General features: G+C 47.2%; 1 protein-coding gene across 2 annotated transcripts; it reads left to right on the top strand.

Annotated features, from left to right (window-relative positions):
• Positions 1 to 1,134: 1,134 nt before the first annotated feature.
• DDX20 (DEAD-box helicase 20) lies at positions 1,135 to 12,272 on the top strand. 2 transcript variants are annotated; one of them, XM_040998859.1, is made up of 11 exons: positions 1,135 to 1,401; positions 1,706 to 1,800; positions 3,880 to 4,048; positions 4,602 to 4,716; positions 4,832 to 4,974; positions 5,357 to 5,495; positions 5,581 to 5,643; positions 7,310 to 7,388; positions 8,368 to 8,473; positions 8,578 to 8,679; positions 10,776 to 12,272. In XM_040998859.1, the coding sequence occupies exons 1-11, from the start codon at positions 1,137 to 1,139 to the stop codon at positions 11,936 to 11,938; spliced, it is 2,439 nt and encodes an 812-aa protein (XP_040854793.1). In that variant the 5' UTR covers positions 1,135 to 1,136; the 3' UTR covers positions 11,939 to 12,272. The 2 variants fall into 2 exon arrangements, with proteins under 2 accessions (XP_040854793.1, XP_040854792.1); XM_040998858.1 differs by having other exon boundaries at positions 5,581 to 5,639; positions 7,306 to 7,388.
• Positions 12,273 to 13,025: the final 753 nt, after the last annotated feature.

Consider the following 13,025-nt stretch of genomic DNA (forward strand, 5'->3'; position numbering starts at 1 on the left):
CAGTGGGGAAGGCGAGGGCACAGACAGGAGGGGCGAGCTGTCTACCTCCTGGAGCAGAGCGTGCTGACAGAGCATCAGGGTGCCCAGGTTCCAGTGCTGGCTGTGCTTCGCACAGAGCCTCCGTCAGTGAACACCCTGGGAGGCAACAGCTGGGGTCTCGTGCTCATGAGCCGCTGCACCAATGTGGGAATCCCAGACGGAGTTCTTGGCTCTGGGCTCCCAAAAGATTGGCCCAGCCTGGGCTCCTGGCAGGCAGATGGGCAGTGAACCAGCAAATCTGTTTCTCCATCTCTGTGCCTTTGAAATGAAAACAAAAAACCAAAAACTGGGCGGTGTGGTGGTGGTGGTACAGTGAGTCAAGCCACAGTCTATGGTGCTGGCATCCTGAGTCCTGGCTGCTCCACTTGTGATCCAGCTCCCTTCCTGTGGCCTGAGAGGGCAGCGGAGGAAGGCCCAAAGCTTTGGGCGCCTGCATCTGCTCAAATCACATCTTCAAAAAAAATGGACGAGTGGAAATCTACTTAGTAAAGAAAAGTGGTAAAGACCTCTCCACGGACGGGGAGGTATGCATGAGCCTTGAGCTGAGAGAGGGGTGGCAGGTGCAGACGGGAGCTTGGGAGTCCCACTTGTCAGAGCGCCAGGAGCACCGGGTGCTGCGACAAGGCCGGGCACCCGGAGGCCAACAGGACTTCAGGGCAGACAGGCGTTTGCCAGCACGCGGGGCAACGTCCTCAGCTCGCTCCCCGCTGGCACAGAGCGGGCAGCGCGTTCCCGGGATGCCCAGGGAGCCGGAAGGCCGCGTCACAAAGGGCCTGGGAGGACAGCCCGTGTCCGCCCGGGAGAGGGCGGCAGGCGGGCGCCACCGCACCGTGGGCGCGCGGCGCCCTCTGCAGGCCGCGAGCGACGACTCGGCGTGCCTTCCTTCCTCTTCCCGCCTTCCGCAGCGCACGTTGTTTTTCGGTCGCTGCGTTCAATGTCCTCCCGGGTAGGCTGCCAATAAAGTTTTTTTTTTTTCCCCCTCTCTCTCCTCGCTCCCAGGAAACCCCGCCTCTTTTCAAGCAACGCGAGATCTGGCAGCTGCCATGGCGGCCGCGTTTGAAGCCGGGGTGGCTGAGGCGACGGAGGAGGAGAGCGTGATGCCGGCTGAGGAGAGCGCGGTGGCGGCCGACGAGAGCGCCATGCCGGCCGAGGGGCCGAGCGCCCGGCCCGCGCGGAGCCTGCGGACCGCTCACGACCTCGGCGGCCCTCGGGCCCGCACCGGGGACGTGCTGTTGGCCGAGCCGGCGGACTTCGAGTCGCTGCTGCTGTCGCGGCCCGTGCTGGAGGGGCTGCGGGCGGCGGGCTTCGAGCGACCCTCGCCGGTGCAGCTCAAGGCCATCCCGCTGGGGCGCTGCGGGCTCGGTGAGTCGGGCGGGCCGGGGCCGGGGGGCTGGGGGCGGCGGCAGGGCCGGTCCCCGGGTGGGCTCCGCGCGGCCTTCCCTCCGCTGGCGGTTAACCGGTTTGTGAAGTTCTGTTGGGGATGGCTGGGGGCTCTTCTGGGCTTGACGAGGTCAAGGGACGAGGCTCAGGCCCCGACTGGGTCTCTGGAGGTGGCCGTCCCAGGGCCCAAAGACCACCGACCCAAGGGGCCGGGTTCGATTCCTCCCTGGAACATTCTCCGCTTCCGTCTGTACGGGCATGCCTCTACTTTCCCTTCTTTTCTCAGATTTGATTGTTCAAGCTAAATCTGGCACTGGGAAAACCTGCGTGTTCTCCACCATTGCCTTGGACTCGCTGATCCTGGAAAACCTAAGTACCCAGGTGAGCTTAGCTCAGAGTGCGGAGGGGAGGAGGGCATGCAGTGGGGGGCACTTCACCGCCCCTCATCCCCAGGCAGGGAAGGGAAGTTGGTGAAGAGTTGTTGAAGCTCCACCAGGGGCCCCCAGGAAAGTGCCAAGGTGGAGGCTGTGGAGTGGTGGTGCGGATAGGGAATTTGCTGCTGCAACTGTGGTCTTGAAGACTTAGTCAGTTCTATGCCTCAGGAGGGAAAAGAATCTAGGCTGTGGTGATACAGCATCTGGCTTGATTCAGGATAATGGGGTGCTGTGTAGATAGCCAAAGATGGGTGGTTTGCAAAGCACTGTGAAGATATTTTCTTGGTCTTCCTTCTTCTAGGTTGCCTTGGAAAAAAAATATATGTATGAAATATATACATGAAATATATATGTATATATATTTGCTATAAAGATTTATGTATTTTTGTCGGAAAGTCAGATTTACAGAGAGGAGAGAGGCAAAGAGAAAGATTTTCCATCCACTGGTTCATTTCCCCAAGGGGTTGCAATGGCCAGTGCTGAGCTGAAGACAGGAGCCAGGATCCTTGAGCTTCTTCTGAATCTCCCACATGGGTACAGGGTCCCAAGGCTTTGGGCCATCCTCTACGGTTTTCCTAGACTACAAGCAGGGGGCTGGATGGGTAGTGGAGCAACTGGGACACTAACCAGCGTCCATATGGGATGCTGGTGCATCAAGGCCAAGCATTAGCTAATGGAGCCCTCATACTAGCCACATTCATTTTTTTAAAGTAGAAGAGTTACGTGTTATGAAAGCTAAACAGTTCTCCTTGTGTGTGTTCATCAAATTAATATATATTTATTTTTGTGAGCAGGTAGGGTCAGTGTAGGGGTGGCGTTGTGATGCAGTAGGTTAAGCTGCCACTTGCAGAGCTGACTGACATTCCTTGAGTCCCTGTTCCACTTCCCATCCAGCTCCCTGCGTATGTAGCTAGGAAAGCAGCAGCAGATGATCTAAGTGCTTGGACCCCCTGTACCAGACGGGACCTGGATGGAGTTATCTCCTGGCTTCAGCCTGGCCATCGGCCTTAGCAGCCGTTTGGGGAATGAACCAGAGGATGGAAGTTATTTCCCGTCTGAACCACTTCTGTAATTCTGCCTTTTTTCCCCCGTTTACCTGTTTTTCTTTTCCCTGTTTTCTCATCATTCTTTTCATTACCTGCTGTGAGTTTCCCTGCTATATGTTTGTTGTAAATTTTATTGTCCAAGAGTGAAGGTACCAAGAACAGACTGTGTTGTCTTAGCTTGAGGTAGGATGCTCATTAAATAATTAGCAAATAAATGATATTTTCCCAAGTCATTGAAAAACTCATATTTTAAAAAGATTTGTTTGTTTGAAAGGCCGAGTCAGAGAGGGAGAGACACATGGAATGAGATTTTTTTCAAAGATTTATTTTGTTGGAAAGTCAGATTTACAGAGAGGATGAAAAGATCTTCCGTCTGCTGGTTCACTCCCCAAGTGGCCACAGTGGCCAGAGCTGACCTGATCCAAAGCCAGGAGCCAGGAGCCCCCTTCAGGTCTCCCATACAAGTGCAGGATCTTAAGGCTTTCGGCTGTCCTCAACTGCTTTTCTAGGCCACAAGCAGGGAGCTGGAAGGGAAGCGGGGAAGCGGAATATGAACCTGAGCTCATAAAGGTTCCTGATGTATGCAAGGCGAGGATGTTAGTTGCTAGGCTGCTGCACTGGGCCCAAGAACAAGATCTTCATCTGCTGTCTTGCTCTCTAAACGGCCACAGCATCCAGGGCTGGGCCAGATCCCAGCTAGCATCTCGGAGGTTCATCTGGATCTCCCACAGGGTGCAGGGGCACAAACACTTGGGCCCTTTTCCACTGCAGGGAGCTGGATGGGACGTGAGTAACCCAGGACTGCACTTGGGGCACATGTGGGTCACTGATACCACAGGCGTTGGCTTAGTTTGTAATGCCACAGCCCCAGCCGCAAAGTGTCATCTTTAAACAACAGTGCGTCGTATCAACATGTGCTTAGTGTATGTGTATTTTGCTCTGATGCGAATTTCCTTGGATATTTTACTTTTTTTTTTTAGATTTTGATCTTGGCTCCTACAAGAGAAATTGCTGTACAGATACATTCTGTTATCACAGCCATTGGGATAAAAATGGAAGGTTTAGAATGTCATGTCTTTATCGGAGGGACCCCATTATCACAGGACAAAACCAGACTTAAAAAGTGTCATATTGCTGTTGGATCTCCTGGTAAGATGGCCATGTCCACTGCTAATTGAGGCTTTCAAGGAACTGTATGTTTTAAATATCACTCAGATGTAATAGTGTTTGGAATTGTTCTGATTACTAATTACTTTGATTGGAAATTAAGAACATTGTACTAGTGTGATGACTGAAGTGACGGGGTTTATGAGTCTCCATTTCTGAGAATGTTTGGAAACACAAATGGGCAATTATGAGAAGAAATGAGATGGCGTAAAGGCAGCTCTGGGCTGGGGCTGTTCTGTGGCTTCCTGACCTTGCCCAGGATTTGGTTAGAATCTGCCTTTATGTTGTTGGTAACAAAGCTGTTTGTTTTCCGTACTTAACTATTGTTGGTGTTGTTACATGACATAAAAATCATGGGCTTAGATAAACTAAAACCCAAGATTTCTAATTGTGGTTTGGTATGTAAATGTACAATACAAATTAATTCAGGAGATTCAGCGGTACAACCCGTGAAAAAATAGAGTAAAACATGGGCTGAGATTTATAGAAATTTGGCACATCGTAAGTATTTCAATATTTGTTTCCTGGAATTTAGGCCGAATTAAGCAGCTAATAGAACTGGACTACTTGAACCCAGGCAGTATACGTCTCTTTATTCTTGATGAAGCAGACAAACTTTTAGAAGAAGGCAGCTTCCAGGAGCAAATAAAGTAAGAAAAATAAATAACAATGACAGTGGTACCCAGAAGTGTTCGCTTTTAGCTGTTCAGGCTGTGCTTACTGTTAAATAGTCTCTGAGCTGTGTATGTGTCTTCTCTGTCGCAGCTGGATTTATTCTTCCTTGCCTGCCAGCAAGCAGATGTTGGCTGTTTCAGCTACTTACCCGGAATTTCTGGCCAATGCTTTGACGAAGTACATGAGGGATCCCACTTTTGTAAGACTGAATTCCAGTGACCCAAGTCTTCTAGGTATGTACAGGTTTTGAGTACTTAACATTATTTTTTGAACTTAGCTAATTTGGGAGGCAGAGTGATGGGGAGAAACAGAAATCGCAGCCTGCTGGTTTCTTGTTCAGGTGGCTGTAGCAGCCAGGACTGTGCTAAGCTAAAGCCAGGAGCCGGGAACTCTGGTCCTCCCCATGGGGGGGTGGGACTCAAGGACTTGAACCCTTGCAAATTTCCCCTGGTGGGAAACAGAGTAGATGGGACTCCCATCTGGCCATCTGATGGGTGATGCAGCATCCTGAGTGCTGGTGTGACCTGCTGCACCGCAGTGCCCATGCCTGCCTGCTTCATGATTACTGCTAGGAGATAACAAATATATGTGATTGATGACTCGATTTCTTCATAGGTCTGAAGCAGTATTACAAAGTTGTCAATGCGTACCCTTTGGCTCATAAGATTTTTGAGGAAAAGGTTCAGCATTTGCAGGAACTGTTCAGCAGAGTTCCGTTTAATCAAGCCTTAGTCTTCTCTAATTTGCATAGCAGGTAATGTGACGTGGAGGAGCAGCTGGGGGAGGGAGCCTGTGGGGCAAGATTTGTAAAGTGACAAGCCTTGGTTTTCTTTCTGTAGAGCACAACACTTGGCTGACCTCCTTTCTTCTAAAGGCTTTCCTGCTGAGTGCATTTCAGGTAAGTTCCTCTTTTACTTTAATCTTTTTTCAAGTTTTGGAGGAGGAAATATCTCCCCCCCTTATTTTAGTAGAAAAGAACATAGGTGTTTTTTCTTTTTTCAGAAAAAAATTTTTTTAAAGATTTATTTATTTTTATTACAAAGTGAGATATACAGAGAGGAGGAGAGACAGAGAGGAAGATCTTCCATCCAATGATTCACTCCCCAAGTGACCTCAACGTCCGGAGCTACGCCGATCCAAAGCCAGGAGCCAGGAACCTCTTCCAGGTCTCCCCACGTGGGTTCAGGGTCCCAAGGCTTTGGGCCATCCTCAACTGTCTTCCTAGGTCACAAGCAGGGAGCTGGATGGGAAGTGGAGCTGCCGGGATTAGAACTGGCGCCCATATGGGATCCTGGCATGTTCAAGGCAAGGACTTTAGCCATTAGACCACCGCACCGGGCCTGAGATTTATTTTTTAATAAAGACTGTTATTTCTATGAAGAACTTAATTATATGAACCAAAGTTTGTCTTTGTTGTCTTACAAGAGGAATATCTTTCTTTACGTAGTAATTGTGAAAGTGCTAAGAATTGTTAGCTGAATTAACTTTTATAGTGTGGAAGGCAAAATTAATTCAGCTCTTGTGTTCTTCCAACAAAGTTAAATTATTACTGCCGGCTTAATGGGAATGAAAGACTTGAAGGAATTATTGGTCTGAGATCCTTTAAGATGGAGCTATTCTCTCTGCTGCCACTCCGACAGCCAAGGCTGGGCCAGATGAAAGCCATGAGCCTGGAATCCACCCAGGTCTGCCATATGGCAGGGATCCATGTGTTGAAGTGATAAGCCCCTGCTGCCCCCAGGGTGCACGTCAGCCGCAAGCTGCAGCTGGAAGTACTGCTAGGGCACAAACTTGGGCCGGCTGCTGTGGGGTGCACACTTTCCAAGTATGCCTATCCTGAAGATGAATTTTTAACTTGTTGGCTTGAGCTTTTGTAATTATGGTTTATGTTAAGAAAAGGAGAGGTTTTTTTTTTTTTTCATGAGTCTACCAGTTCTTAAAATATTACATTTTATTCATTTAAAAGATATTTGTTTAACTATTTGAAAGTCAGACCAAGGGGTGATGAGATAGTTTTCATGCGGTGGCTTACCCCCAGGTGCCAGGGCTGGATTGGGTTGAAACCAGGAGCCCGGAACTCCATCCAGGTCTCCCTCTTGGGTAGGAGGGACCAGGCAGCATGCGCTGCTTCCCAGGATATGTTAAGAAGCGGGCTCAACAGCAAAGGAACTGGCTGTCCAGAATGGGGTGTAAGTGTCCCGAGTGGGGGCTCAGTGTGCTGTGCACAGTGCCTACCCCTTGAGCCAGCATTTTGATTAGTGATTACATTTAACACTGGATTATAAACTACTAATTAATGAAGTTTTATTTTTCCGAGAAGTATGTTATCTTTCATATAGAGCTATGTGGCATAACTTGTTCACCATTTAAAACTGATTTTTGAATTTCAAGTTGATTGCCTAAACCATATTTTAAAAGATTCTGACTTGGTTTTAACCCAAATTTGCATAGAAGGATGGAATTAACTGTGGTTGGTGTATTTAGAATGTTAAGAGTAGGAGTTATGATTTCTGATAAATATATATTAGCTGAATTGTTTTTATATGTCTTGTTTGGTCTTTTAGGCAGCATGAATCAGAATCAACGTCTTGATGCTATGGCTAAACTGAAGCAGTTCCATTGTAGAGTCCTCATTTCTACAGACTTGGTAAACTTCCTGTTCAGTTTGGGTGACTAATCCATCTTGACATATGTTCTATTACCATCTATACAGATTGTGTAAATGTATTTATAGTGTTATAAAATAATAGATGAATAGAATCTGGGTGTGTTGTTCAAGAATACCAGATTATTATTTGTCCAGTGCTGGTGAAAGTACTTTCTTAAAAACGTCTCTTATGGGGTTGGCACTATGGCCTCATGGCTAAATTCTTGCCTTACATGCTCCAGGATAGGATCTCATTTGAGTGCCGGCTCATATGCTGACTACGCCACTTCTCGTCCAGCTCCCTGCTTGTGGCTTGGGAAAGTGGTAGAGAATGGCCCAAAGCCTTGTACTTGTAATAACAGACCTGGAAGAGGCTCCTGGCTCCTGGCTTCTGGCTTTTGATTGGCTTGGCTTTGGCCATTGTGGCCATTTGGGGAGTGAAGCAGTGGATGGAAGAGCTTTCTTTGTGTTTCTGCTCTCTGTAAATCTGCCCTTCAATTAAAAAAAGCTTAAAAAACTCATATTTTGGCCTACTTGACTTAGTTGTACTCTACTTGAAAGGCATACAGAGACTAGAGATCGTCTGTCTGCTGATTGATTTGATTTCCTGACTGCCCACAGTAACCAAGGCTGAAAGTGGCTGGGCCGCCTGCAGCCAGGAGCCCAAATCTGGCTCTTTGACCTGGTGGCAGGAGCTCAAGCCTGCTGGCCCAGGGAGGTGGACTGGACACAGGGCTAAGATTCCTTCCTGACGTTCTGAGACAGGATGCCAGAATCCCAAGCAGTGCCATGATTGCTGTGCCTAGGGCCTACCCTTGATCAAAGGGTTTTCGTTTTGTTTTTGAAATTAGTGAATCAATAGGAATGAATTTCCTTTTCCTCCGCTCCTCAGTTTGACACTTGGTTATATATATAGTGTGCATTGGTGGCCATGTTACGGTTGCTGCAAAGAAACAATTATTGTTTTCTTCAATTCAAGACTTCCCGTGGGATTGATGCCGAGAAGGTGAATCTCGTTGTAAATCTGGATGTACCATTGGATTGGGAGACGTACATGCATCGGATTGGCAGAGCTGGTCGTTTTGGTAAAGAGAAAAGTTTAACTGCTCTAAGTGGAGGAATCTCAACGTGATGGACTTGATTGTCATTTAGTGGAAATGATTTACTGCGTATCATTCCTTCCATTTAGGTACTTTGGGATTGACGGTAACCTATTGTTGCCGGGGAGAAGAAGAAAATATGATGATGAAAATTGCCCAGAAATGTAATATCAACCTTCTTCTTTTACCAGGTATTTTATCTGTTAAATTTTGCTGTCAAAAAAAATCACTGAAGTGATAGACATACTAAAAATAATAGATAATCAAAGTGCTATGATATGTTGGGCAGTGTTCCCAAAACTATGTAAATGTTAGCCCCTTTAATTCTCACCACAGTCTTGTTAGGTTTGTACTATGGTTAACTGCTTTTTGTAGGCAAAGACACTGGGCAGAGAGGTTAAATAAAGATGTTGACAGCTGGAAGGTAGCAAGGAGAGGACTTCAGACTAACCATGGCACATGGAAAACGAAAAATATTCTACTACTTACCATTTTAGTTCTGGCCTAGAAATTTGATTTTGTTCTTTGATGTAGGGGAGAGGCCTTGCTAAATTCTTTGTAACCATGGGAAAGAAATAGTAGTTTTTTGTTTGTTTTAATTGAAAACTACACAGAGGGGAAGAGAGACATAGAGGGAGATCTGTCCGCTGGTTCACTCACCAGATGTCTGCAATAGCCAGGGCTAGGCTGATCTGAAGCCAGGAGCCAGGAGCTTCTTCTGGGTCTTCATGTGGGTGCAGTGGCTCACCCTTCCAGTGCCACCCTCAGGGAGTGGAAACGAGAGCAGTTGGGACATGGACCAGCACCCACTTGGGATACTGGCATTTCGGGCTCCATCACTGTGCCAGCCCTTGCAGTGTTGGCTTTTTTTTTAAAAAGATTTGTTTTTATTACAAAGTCAGATATACAGAGAGGAGGAAGAGAGACAGAGAGGAAGATCTTCCGTCCGATGCTTCACTCCCCAAGTGAGCACAACAGCTGGTACTGCGCCGATTCGAAGCCAGGAACCAGGAACCTCTTCCGGGTCTCCCACACAGATGCAGGATCCCAAATCTCTGGGCCGTCCTCAACTGCTTTCCCAGGCCACAAGCAGGGAGCTGGATGGGAGTTGGAGCAGCTGGACACAAACTGGCATCCGTATGGGATCCTGGCGCTTGAAGGGGTGAATTAGTTGAGCCATTGCATCAGTCCCTAAATTTTTGAGATCTCTTATAAAGCTGGGTTAAGCACAGATCTGAGTATCCTGTGGATTCTAGTAGTTTCACCTTGCTAATAACACATCATGTGAGTATTTCGTATCAGTATCATGGTATCTAATGATAAAGGAACATTTGCCTTTGCTATTAGAAAAGGCAGATTTGGTCTTCGTCTCATGTTAATGGAACCCTGTAATCATGAGAGAATTGTATTCCTGTTAGACTTATGGAGGTGCCTAGGGCAGGGCTAGGTGTAAGCTGACCTCTTTGTGAGGTGAGCAAGCGATATTATCTAGTAGGAGTCTGTTTTTGTCTATAGAGTCTGTTCCGCAAAGGATTGAGAGCCTCTACTGAAGAATCCAGACCTGGGGGATTTAGTGGTATGCTTAGATGGAGTGTAAGCAACAATAGCACAGGCAAGATCTTTGTAAAATGGGAGCGTGGTGCATCTTATCTGCTCAACATGAAAACTGAGTACACTTCGGAAAGATCCGAAGGATCAGGTGGAAGCGAACTGTCAAAGCTGGATGGAGTAGGGAATTTAGAGGGCCAGAGCCCACAGAGTTTTAGAACAATTATAAGTGTCTATGTTGCATTCTTTTCATAGTCATTTGATAGATTGTTTCTCACAGTAGAGGTTTTCTTTCTACTGTTAGGGGAGTGCCTGCTCCCTGTTGCTATGTAGGATGGGAGATTTAGCAGAAGTTGTAATATTTCCTGCTTGATAAGCTTCTGACTTTGCTGTCATCAGTAGTGAGGTAAAGGGGAGGGGCTGGCAAGGGGTCGTGGAGAAAAGGTGAGAGAGTGGTTACAGACTTGTACATCACTCCAAGAATGAGCTCTGCTAGAATTGGGTTAGGGGAAGAGAGTGCTTGGGAGTACAGGGTGGATCTTAATATGTTTCTTAGGCAAATATCTATTGCAGAATTGCTTAGATGTTTAGCAATATTGTTAAGTTTCTTACAGTGTGTGTGTCATTTGCATAGTTTATTTCCTGGTATGGCTGTGGAAAATTTCAGGAAATCATTCAGAAAATGCTAATCATTTGTAACCTGAGACTTCTAATACTTTTTTTCTACCTCTTTATGTAGATCCTATTCCTACTGGTCTGATGGAAGAATGTTTGGATTGGGATGTAGAAGTTAAAGCTGCTGGCCACACTCAAGACTTAGCAAACACACCTGCCCCGCCTGTAAAGAAGCAAATTCAGAGAACGGAGAGAACCTTTCATACTCCGAAGAAAGCTCCTGGTGGCCACACGGCTTCCCCTAGAAGTACTTCTGTGTCTGCGCTATCAGTCAAATCCAAAAATAACACTAAGCAAAAGCTTCCTGTGAAAAGCCACTCAGAGAGTGGAGTCGTAGAAAAGGCAGTGTCTCCACATGAAGTGGAATGTGATGCACAGCCTGGAGAGCAAATGAAGAATTCCGCTCAGGCCCCTGCGGAGAACCCCACCAGCCATCAGCAGCGGGTCAAAGAAGCGTCACCTGTGTCACTCCCCAAGATTCCCTGTCTGTCATCCTTTAAAATCCACCAGCCATGCTTGTTGTCCTTTACAGAACTGGTAGAGGATTACGAACACTACATTAAAGAGGGGTTGGAGAAACCTGTGGAAATTATCAGGCACTACACAGGCCCTGAGGATCAAACTGGGAACCCTCAGAATGGTTTTGTGAGAAATAGGATGACTGACGAGAGAGTGCCAGTGCTGGCGAGCAGTGGCCAGTCTGGAGACTCTGAGAGTGACAGTGACTCTTGTAGCTCCAGGACTTCTTCCCAGAGCAAAGGAAACAAGTCCCATCTGGAAGGCTGTTTGGATACTCAGGCAAAAGACTGGGAATTTACTCCTGCAGATGACCATGTGTCTTTGGGACAACCACTGAATGGAAATGAAGCCCCCAACCTAGAGGAATATCAAGAATCCCCTGAAATCCCACTGAAAACAAGGTATAAAGAGGGGGCTTGCCAGAGAGCGAAGCAGAGCCGGAGGAACCTGCCCAGGCGTTCTTCCCATCGATTGCACACGGAACCTCAAGAAGGTGGTTGGTACGAGAGTAGAGAACCTCATCCAGGTTACTCTGACACCTACCAGAATTATGAAGAGTACTGGCGAGCCTACTACAGGGCATGGCAAGAATACTACACGACTGCCTCTCAGTCCTATTACTGGAACGCTCAGAGACATCCGAGCTTGATGCGAGCCTATCACATGCATACCGTGTATTTACAAGAAATGATGCGAGGTAACCACTGATCACAGGCCGTGCCTGAGGACGGCAGAACGGTCAGCAGGGGATACTTTGGGAAGTAAATCCCCCATGACCTGTACTAAAATGGCATTTATTGGCATTTTTGAGGAACTCGAAAAGACTTTAGGACCTGTGTGTTTTTAGAATGTTTTCAATTTAAGCCAGATATACAGCCCTGTTTTCTTTGGTAAAGAGACTTCATCAGATTCTTCAGAATTTTTGGGATGTGGTGCTTAAGGTCCCAAGGTACTATTTTTTAAAAGCTGTCCCCAAAAGAAACCGATAGATGACATATATACTGTTGCTTACTTTCAATAAAAACAGCCAAGAGTTGCAAAACAATGTTAGCTTGTGTTTGGAGTTGTTCATAAGAAGAAGCTTGGACTGCATTTCCACTGAGGCATATATAATGCACCTCATACGGTACATATGGTACATCATAGATATATAAATATAAATTTTATTTTGGAAAGGCAAATTTACAGAGAGAAGAAGAGACAAAGATCCTCTGTCCACTGATTTACTCCCCCAAGTGGCTGCAATGGCCGTAACTGAGCTGATCTGAAACCATGAGCCAGGAGCAGCCCCGGGGTCTTCCATCTGGGTGTAGAGTTTTAAAGCTTTGGGCTGTCCTAGACTGTTTTCCCAGGCCAGAAGCAGGGAGCTGGCTAGGAAGTGGAGTAGTTGGGATACAAACTGGAGCCTGTATGGGATCCCAGCGCCTGCAAGGTGAGGACTGTAGTCAGTGGGCTGCCATGCCAGGCTCTGAGGCCTATTTTTTTTTAAAGATTTATTTTTATTACAAAGTCAGATATACAGAGAGGAGGAGAGACAGGAAGATCTTCCATCCAATGATTCACTCCCCAAGTGACCTCAATGTCCGGTGCTGCGCCGATCCGAAGCTGGAAACCAGGAACCTCTTCCGGGTCTCCTACTCAGGTGCAGGATCCTAAGGCTTTGGGCCATCCTCGACTGCTTTCCCAGGCCACAAGCAGGGAGCTGGATGGGAGGTGGAGCTGCCGGGATTAGAACCAGCGCCCATATGGGATCCTGGTGTGTTCAAGGCGAGGACTTTAGCCGCTATGCCACGCT

This window comes from Ochotona curzoniae, unplaced genomic scaffold (assembly GCF_017591425.1).
Source record: "Ochotona curzoniae isolate NIBS_2020 unplaced genomic scaffold, NIBS_Ocur_1.0 scaffold_1037, whole genome shotgun sequence".
NCBI lineage: Eukaryota > Metazoa > Chordata > Mammalia > Lagomorpha > Ochotonidae > Ochotona > Ochotona curzoniae.

Excerpts from the sequence above, each read along its gene's own strand:
- DDX20 (XM_040998859.1), top strand. The coding sequence starts at position 1,137 with ATGCCGGCTGAGGAGAGCGCGGTGGCGGCCGACGAGAGCGCCATGCCG. Across the intron at positions 1,402-1,705 it reads GCTGGGGCGCTGCGGGCTCG|ATTTGATTGTTCAAGCTAAA; the intron begins GTGAGTCGGGCG and ends TTCTTTTCTCAG. Across the intron at positions 4,717-4,831 it reads AGCTTCCAGGAGCAAATAAA|CTGGATTTATTCTTCCTTGC; the intron begins GTAAGAAAAATA and ends TCTCTGTCGCAG.